This window comes from Porites lutea, chromosome 1 (assembly GCF_958299795.1).
Source record: "Porites lutea chromosome 1, jaPorLute2.1, whole genome shotgun sequence".
Taxonomy (NCBI): Eukaryota; Metazoa; Cnidaria; class Anthozoa; order Scleractinia; family Poritidae; genus Porites; species Porites lutea.
The window spans coordinates 3,558,515-3,567,700 of record NC_133201.1 but is presented as its reverse complement, the minus strand read 5'-3'; the positions used below and the strand labels follow the sequence as shown (position 1 = coordinate 3,567,700).

The following is a 9,186-nucleotide window of genomic DNA, read 5'->3' as shown; positions in this document are numbered from 1 at the left end:
ACCATCATTTTTTGTTAAAGATACTGCAGGAGATGTAGCCTGTGAACAGGCTCTCTGTTTGGCGGAAAAAAATCGCGAGGAGAGGGAAGGGAAAGAGGGAAAGAGGCCTTTTCGCTTTTCCCTCTCCCCAGTTCCCCGCTCGACTGAAGGCCTGTTCACAGGCTACAGGAGATGTGATTTGGTTAGATGTATTGTTGGAAGTCTAAGCTTGGCCAAAAGGCCCCCAGAAGCTTAAGAATGTGTAAAAATTTTCCGCAAGTGCCATTTTTTCTGGAGGATTTTGTTGCGCAGTATCAAGGAAACTTGACCAAAGGTTGTTTAATATATTTGCTGAAAACACTTACGTTAACGAGCACTATCTTGGACAAAATAGATGGAAAATAACTCCGTCCTCCATCCTGTAAAATAAAAGATGGGGAAATGGCGCGTTTTGTCTTTCGCGTGGCTTTTTTGATTCTGATTTTGGGCCAACGGGGACTTTCTTTCCCAGTTTAATCTCTCCAAGAATTGTACGCGTGTGTAACGTGCTGAGTGTTCTGGTGTTTACCAATACAAAAAATTTCCGTAGTCCATTCTTTTATAGCCTGCGTAGCAACTTTTTCCGAACCAATTTATACTAGGGAGAGAAAGCTCTTTCTAAGAGCTGATTAACAATTTTAGGAAATACAGGATGTTATTTATTTTTCCGTGACACCATCAAAACATGTCAAGAAACTCTATTTGATTGGCTAATAATACAGAGTTTAGTATGGATCACAATACAAGACTTAATTGTTCATTCTCATTACCATTTCCTTGATCGTCAACAACCAGCTAGGCCAAATTTTTTAAAAAGTAACCTTGTTTCCGACCTTTTCCATGGATATAAAGACCTTGCTGGACAATCTTCATGATGAAGTATCCTGTTCTGTGTGTATGTGTACATTCACTGATCCAAAGCAGATGCCTTGTTTGCACAATTTCTGTCTTCACTGCCTAAACGGAATTCAACGAACGAGCGGCGTCCGTGGTAAAATTACGTGCCCCGAGTGTAGGAGACAGTTTCAGATTTCTGGAAGTGGAAATCCCAGCGAACTTCCCACCAATTTTCGAATAAACAGCCTACTAGATGTCTTGGCAATTAAAGAGTGCAGTACAGTCAACGTAAAATGCAGAAACTGCGACAAACGAAGCGCCCAGACCTCATATTGCTTCCAGTGTTGTTCCTTCTGGTGTGAAGAATGTATTGTAGGACATAACATAATTCGAGAAAATAAAGATCACAGAACGCTAGCGCTGAAAGATTTTCGAGATCAAGACATCAAAGCTGTTTTAGAGCGACCAGCATTTTGTCAGAAGAAACACCATGAAAACAAAGAGTTGGAGTTCTTTTGTAAGGGCTGTAAAGTCGCCATTTGCAACACTTGCGCTGTAACACTTCATGAAGGTCATGGTAAGATGCCCTTGCAAGAAGCTACTGATGAGCGCAAAACACAGATAAACTCCATGATTCGATCTTTGAAAGACAAAGTAGTGGAAAAACAAAGAGAAGTCGAACAATTCAACCAAAGAAGCATCGCATTTCAATCGAAAGTAACCGAGGTAAAAAGCCAAGTGCAGTCTTGTGTAGACCAAATTATTGCAATCATCGAAGCGAGAAAACAAGATATTTTTGATGCAGTCGATAATCAAGCGGCAAAATCACTGGAATCTCTCTCACAGAAAAAAGACGAAGTGGAAAAACAGTTAAAAATAATTGAATCCGCAATTGAACAAACTGAAACTCTGTTGAAACGAAGCTTTAGCACTGAAATCCTTGGATTCAGTGAAACATTTGATACAATCCTGCAGGAACAGAGCACCCAAGAAAACCGTGACACTGAATATATTCCTCGGTTTAGTTTCACTAAAAGTGAAAAACTGATTAACCTGTTGAGCATGAGCGAGGGGATAGGTAAAGTAGAATTTGTTTTTAGCGAAACTAAAGCGCAACAATCAGGAGCTAATGGTAAAGAAAGTAGTAAAGTAATAGCTGGGAATAAAGGGGCAAATATTCATGACAGTCCTCTTGAGGCTCAGGTACAAACCAGGCGCTTCAGATCTGTGCTGTCATTTGGACAAGAAGGTGAATCTGTTGGAATGCTTAAAAAGCCCTGGGGTGTGACAGTGAATGGTCAGGATGAAATTGCTGTGACTGATTACGGTAACCACAGGGTTTCAGTGTTTAGTAGTGACGGTACCCACGTGAGATCATTTGGTAGGAGGGGTCAGAATAATGGTGAGTTCCAGGGCCCTAAAGGGATCGCTTTTGATAGTCATGGCAATATTGTAGTGGCAGACTGTTTGAACCACAGGGTGCAAGTCTTTGATCGTAATGGTAACTTTCTCAGTAATCTTGGTAAAAAAGGAAGTCGTGATAGTCAACTTAGTTACCCTGGAGGTTTATCAATAAACGGCAACGGTGATATTATTGTTGCTGATTATGGTAACAGATTAATCAAGATATTCTCTTCTAGTGGGGGGTATTTACGTAAATTTGGTGAAGCAGGTTCTTTGGTCAATCCCTTTCACTGTATCCAACACGGTCAACATTTTATAGTCTCAGACTTTAGTGACCGTTCCATTAAAATGTTTAATCTTGACGGAAGGTTTATTTCAAAATTTGGAAAACTGGGAATCAAGGATGGAGAGTTCAATGAGCCCTTTTGCTTATCTGTGAACAAAGAAGGATTGTTAATGGTCTGTGATGCAGGAAATCACAGGGTTCAGTTATTTGAACTGAGTGGAAAGTTTGTTGCAAAGTTTGGAAGTGAAGGTAGTGAGAGAGGAGAGTTGAAGAATCCAAGGTCGACAGCAAATCTTAGTGATGGAAGGATAGTTGTGTGTGATAAGGACAATAACCGAATCCAGGTTTTTGATAAGATATAATATGATCTTACCAGTGGTATAATTATTGTTGAAAAGTTCAAAGTGGTTTTGTAGAATAAGAAAGCGTAATTTTTCGAACAACACCATCTCGTGAGGTACTTTTCACTGTTGACCTTTTCTAGTTGCCGGGGGGGGGGGGGGGGGGGGCATTAGGTTGCCCTCGAATGTAGTTTGTCTTTTCTGTGAATGTAACGATTATTTATAGAATCATAGCTGTAATAATAGCTGAAATGACTTTCAACTTCTACATATATTTTAATTTGTAACCTTTTTTCATATGTATTGTAGTATTATTGAATTGCCGATTGTAGTTTAATAAGATGGTTCACCTTTTGGTAGTCTAAATTGTGTTTTTATGTTATACGGTATACCTTTTCATTTTCTTTCCAGCAGTTGCTAGTTGTTAGCTAGTGTGTTTTGGGGAATACTGTCCCCGCGCCCTTATAATTAGCTCAAGTACCATTTTTTTCTGAACAGGTTCCGCTTCTTGTCCGTTAATTATAAGATCTTATAACATATACTAACCGAATTGTATAACGATTTGTTGAAAATGCATTAAAGGATAATCAAATATAAAGAATGTTTTTTTTTGTTGTTCAAATTTATCGTAGTCAAGGACAGCGTCATGTGTTGAGCTTTAACGTACCAGAATACTACAATGCTCGTGAAAATTAGCTTTGCAAGACATCAACACGACACCGAAAGAACTCAAAACAGAGCGGGATTGTAGCATAGGCAGCTGTTTCGCGGCTATTATTGCAGCTCTTCAGTATGGCGTAACCACTAGAGAAAGCTCTGTTGAAAAAAAACCCGCGCACTCTGATTTACCACCCTGACCCAGAACCCACAGAAGACAGAATCATGCCATATCACGTGTCTCCTGGAGGACAAGAGGCTAATGCACCTATCAATGTAAAGCCAGCCGGGGGGAGGCAGGGGATTGGGTGGGGATTTGACATGTTTCAAAAATTTGCCGTCAAATTTCCTGCCCACAGGCAAATCGTTCCAGTCAAATGCAACCAAATTTCCCCACCCCGGGCTGTACATTGCTATCAAATATCCCAAGGCAGAACCCAAGAAAGGCACAATGAAAATATCTCCAAATAAAACTCTGCAATCTGAATTATACGTTTTAACCATAATCCGTGTTACACTGCGTAGAATACAGAAACCTTTTAGGAGAAAGTCCACATTTTGTAAGTTTAAATATACCATTCTTAGTAAAGGGTACAAAGAAAGTCAGTTTAACAAACTTTATACAGTGATTGTAGCGAATGAGCCATACACTGATCAATTGTACTTGCAAGAATCGACTTGGTTTCCCTTTACTTCCGTTTACTTTGAAACCACAGTATCTTAAGAGGTTCAATTGATCAAAAACACGCTAAAACAAACGAAATTTGAAGGCAAAACAATGAAATCCACTCAGCTTTCTCTTGTTCCCGTTGGCCACCATGATTTCCAGATCTTTCCCGACCGTACGGCTCATACGTGAAGCGTGGAAGCGGGAACATATTTTCGGTCTCAGTTCTTTTTCGTGATCTCCACGTCGGGCGAAGAAAGATTCAAATATCCCCTCCCCTGGGAGAACAAGATCAGTCAAATGCCCTACCCCAGGGCCAACAAAGACAATCAAATCCCCACCCCATGCCCTGCCTCCACTAAGTGTCAAGTTGATGTCTCGCAAAGGAAGTATAAAGAAGCCCTCGCTAGCCGAAAAGAACTCACGAATCGGGTAGAAGAACTGCTCATGCAGTTCATGCAAAGCTTAACAAGGAACTCGAGGATGTGTGTAAGTGGTTTCGTGAAAACAAGATAATCTTGAACCCTGAAAAATGCAAGGCACTGGTTCTCGCGCGAAAGCCTAATGCCGGCGGTTTGCTGAAGGTGCTGCCGTACCACTAGTTACTATAATGAGGGATGTGTTTGGGTTAACATTGGACGATTCCCTGAATTTTGTAAAACACGTAACGAAAATTAGCACTGAAGAAAGTTGGAAAGCAACTAGATGTTCTTTGTAGACCGTATAGAATACACACTGAGGAGGGTCTCAATGGGGTTAACCGTCAGTGCAGCCGTCAAATGGCCTAAAATGTAACCGTCAGCCGTCGAAAAAGGCTTTTTTTTTACTGTCAACCGTCAAAAGGCAGATTAATATTAACCGTAAAAAAGTTTCAAGGCTTTCAAGAACTGTGACTTTTTCAGCCGATCTGCCCGGTCTTCTGGCCTCCCTACTGACCACCTAACCAGCAGAAACCGGAAACGGGCTTTGAAAAACTAGGAGAAGACCAGCAAACGGCGATGCCGTTAAGAAATTTCAAAATTCGTTTGGGGCCCTTTTGCGAATGCCATAATGTGGGGGTGCATTGTAAGCAGTTTGCACTGTAAGTGTCAACAGATTCACAAGACACAAATCGACAAAAAACTAAGTCGGATTTTCGGTATATATTCAAACTTTTCTAATATTCGTTTAAAGGAGCAATTACCATTGATCATGTTTTCGTTCGATGAGGAAAACTCTACATCACAAATTCAAGAATAAATACAAAATGCCCCAAAATGTTATTGAATGTTGACTAAAATGCAAAAATCGTTACTGAATCTGATATATGCGCAAATGTTCGTTTTTTCGCGCGAATGTATCTTCTTTGCGTATTATATTTCTTAAGCAAGCGAAGGGGTACCAATATTTTTTAAAAAAAAATATCTTTGTAACAATAAATCAATTAAAAAATGGCACTTTATGTGCCTGTCATTAGCTTACCCCAGGGATAGGACCCTGGGGAATCCAGGGAAATATCTCTGGGAATTGAATAAATTGGGTTCCCTGCCCCTGGGGAGTGTAATATTCAGGCCCAAGTTGTTCAAAAGCTGGATAGTGCTATCCACTGGATAAATCACTATCCAGTGAATAAGTATTAGGGAAACCAATTGCATTAGCTCTATCCACCTTTTGAACAACTGGGGCCTGAACAATATTTCAGTTAGAAGGAAAAAGGAGTGGGAAAAATTTATACATTTGAACCTCGATTTCAAAAACCTCTACGTATATAACGAAGTCCTCAGTATAACGAACGATTTTCTTTACCCCTCTGATAGTAAAATATATGGAAAAGAAACTCGATATAACGAAACCTTGTTACAGAGAACACATGTTGCCAGTCCCTTGGCCCTTCGTTATATCGAGGTTCCACTGTGACTTACAATCCGATGGTTGGCCTGGGGTCCTACCCCTGGGATTAGCTGATGGCATATGTCGGATCAATTTAGGTCTGGCAAACTGCCCACCTACCCCTCCCCTAACTTAAAGTTAACATTTGTGTCTCACTTGGGGCAAATGTTCATTACCGAAGTGTACCCAAGGTTTTTTTTTGGCTGACAAAGTATTACTAGATCACCCATTAAAGAAATTATAACTGATGGTTCAGATGAAAGTTGCTTTATTCCAGCTCAGTTTATCTTAACATCAACAACACATTTCTTCTCAGTGAACGTTAGCTAAAGGACGGGAGCAATCCCACTCTTTTTCGATTTCTTTTTCCAATCCAGTTTTCTATTCCTAGGGAACAACAGCAGACAACAAACACACTACACATGATAAGTCAGATTTCAGTCATTTTCTGAACTGATGATGAGGCCCACCGCAAAGATTTCACCACAATGTTAAAGTTACATCATGTTTTGACACCTTTGTATTGCCCAAACAGTGCATGTTTTAGGCCTGATATAAGCAACTTAAAGCCACTACCACAAACTTTCTACTTAATCGCACCTTGATCTTAAAGAGTCCCTGTTTTACTTCACTGCAGCTTTGAACCTCTGAACCTGTGGTTGGAAGTCTAAGCTAGCAGCGCAACTCAAGATGAAGTAAAATTTTCTGCAACTATGCCCATTGTCCTGGAAGATTTTCTTACACAATAACGGGATGAGTTAGCTAAGGCTGATCAATAATGTTTTAACATGTTGGCTGGAGCCACAACGAGGGTGAAAGAAAATCTTTTGGACCACAGGAAACGGTTACAAAAACTTCCATTTAATCTTGAGAATCATAATCAAGACAGAAAAAGGTGTAAACAGAACTAACGTTCACACGGTGATTTGAGGAATTTAAATTACGATGGGCCTGGAACAAGGTGTTTACTCCTTGCCAGCAAGGTACTTGATAAGATCCACAACACGGTGGCTGTAGCCATATTCATTATCATACCTGGGAAAAAAAACAGACAAAATTTTGAGAACGATTTTGCTGACCTTGCCTATGAATAATATTATTTAACCAAGTTATTACTAACAGAGGGTCAGACAGTATGAATACAAACACTACATGACACATTAAAATGCATTCAGGATTTTACAGTATCTTCACACCCTCTAACTGGATCAAGTAATTAAAGGATTGTTCAAAGGTTGTTAAATCAAAGATGACCTAAAAACAACTACTTTGTGCTTCCCTTATAAACCATAAATGGCACTTATTATTAATCATTCATCTTAAGGATCAAAAGTTGAAGATTGCAGAACTCAACATTTAACTTCAAAGTAGGAGCGCCACTCAAAAACCAAGGAGGTGGTACAGTGTTTGCTGCTGCCGATGCCATAGCAGATAAAGTTCAGCTGTATTTGTTAGCTCCCGAGAGAGCTGTATGCATACAACTCTGACTAAGACTCCGTCACAACTTAAAGTAAAGTGAGTCATTACTTTCAAAGCCCTACAGCAAGGAGCACCCCACTCCCCCTCCCCCCCATCAACAACTGCTCCCAACTCAAGTCATGTACAAAAACCAGGGTTTGCATGTACAGTACACTGTTTCGAACAAAAATTCAAGGACTTTTCAAGGACACATTTTCATTTTTCAAGGAGTTGACTCCATTCAGTGCAAAAAAGAGCCTTGAGTCTATGTCTTTTTAGTTCTTTCACAACATGAGCGATTTTATCCTTAAGGTCTTTCTGCATTTGTTTCTTTTAAGCACTTGAGAATCTGGGTTGAATAAAGTTGCTACCAAAATTGAAAGGACTTTCCAGCACCGACTGCAATTTTCAAGCTCTTTCAAGGTCTAGCTTGAATTTTTATTTTTAAATTCGAGAACATTCAAGGACTTTTAAGGTGTATGCTTTTGCTTACCAGGCTACAAGCTTAACAAAATTTGGATTCAGAGAAATTCCTGCCGCCGCATCAAAGACTGAAGAATAAGTGCTGCTAATGAAGTCAGTGGATACAACTTGCTCATCAGTGTATCCAAGGTATTTTTTAAGTGCTGGATCTTCTGATGCTTTCTTCATCACTGTCTTAATTTCATCATATGATGCCTACAACAGAAAAGAAATGAAAGAAAGAATGAATGAACAAGAAAATGGGATGTAACTTACAGGTATTTGTTAATTAGTACGATGGGAAATTGGTGTGAAATTGCTGGAAAAGAACACTAAGCAAAACACTGCATGGCTTCAATGTTCAGTTTTAGTTTTGTTTTTAACAATATAAGCCTGTATTAATGTAGGCTTTGCATCAAATACAGTCAAACCTCCACTTATGGCTCCCACCTCTCTAAAATGGCCACCAACAGCCACTTTTTTTGGCAGACTGTCCATACATTGACTGTTGTTTAAACCTTTCTATGATGGCCACCTCTCTAACCTGACCAATTTCTTGTGGCCATTGTGAGAGGTTTGATCGTATTATTTTTTATCACAGCTTCCATAGACCGTATGATTTTTTTCCAACTACATAATTTATGGTGTGCAATTATAGACATTTGTTACTAAAGGCCATCTTGGATTTGCCACGGTCCTTTTTGTGTCTGCTCAGTTTACTGTGAGACAGATAGGATGTTTAATTCTAATGCAGGATATTGGCTACCACCTTTTTATAATGTAACCTCAAACATTTTGGTTGAGGGCCTAACTCTTAATGGAGCAAACAAACATCTACAATACCATACTCTTGTCAAATGGCTGCTCTAAGATCTTGTGACAGCTACAAAACCATGTACAGTGTTTGTACAAATTATCAACTGTTGAAGGCTGTGTGATTCAGCCAAAATATTTCAGAACAAAAATTTATGTTTCCAGTCTATATTTAAAATTACAGTCAAACTTATTGTAAATGGCCACCCAAAATGAGCAGATTTGGTGGTTGCTTACAGTTGGTAACTTACAAGAATCAAACCAAAGGGGGTCTCTTCTGAGAAGAGGTCCAATCACATCTACTTTATAAGTGATAATTCACTGCATGCAATTTCTAAGTTGCAATGTCTGTAGTTATAGTTGTCGCGAGAAGA

General features: G+C 39.5%; 2 protein-coding genes across 4 annotated transcripts in view; one reads left to right on the top strand and one right to left on the bottom strand.

Annotated features, from left to right (window-relative positions):
* The window catches only part of LOC140942733 (glyceraldehyde-3-phosphate dehydrogenase-like), a 41,740-nt gene that overhangs the window by 28,706 nt on the left and 3,848 nt on the right, over positions 1 to 9,186 (bottom strand). For 2 of the 3 annotated variants that reach the window (XM_073391713.1, XM_073391729.1), the window contains exons 7-8: positions 8,031 to 8,215; positions 6,331 to 7,114 (exon numbers count right to left, since the gene is read on the bottom strand). In XM_073391713.1, the coding sequence (XP_073247814.1) occupies positions 7,045 to 7,114; positions 8,031 to 8,215 (255 nt within the window). In that variant the 3' untranslated portion in view covers positions 6,331 to 7,044. Of the gene's footprint in view, positions 1 to 6,330; positions 7,115 to 8,030; positions 8,216 to 9,186 lie in introns of those variants that run through there. The other variant, XM_073391720.1, reaches the window with a different exon arrangement.
* LOC140947106 (E3 ubiquitin-protein ligase TRIM71-like) lies at positions 803 to 2,907 on the top strand. Its single transcript, XM_073396188.1, has one exon. It carries the CDS (start codon positions 859 to 861, stop codon positions 2,905 to 2,907), a length of 2,049 nt encoding a protein of 682 aa, XP_073252289.1. The 5' UTR covers positions 803 to 858.

Excerpts from the sequence above, each read along its gene's own strand:
- LOC140947106 (XM_073396188.1), top strand. The coding sequence starts at position 859 with ATGGATATAAAGACCTTGCTGGACAATCTTCATGATGAAGTATCCTGT.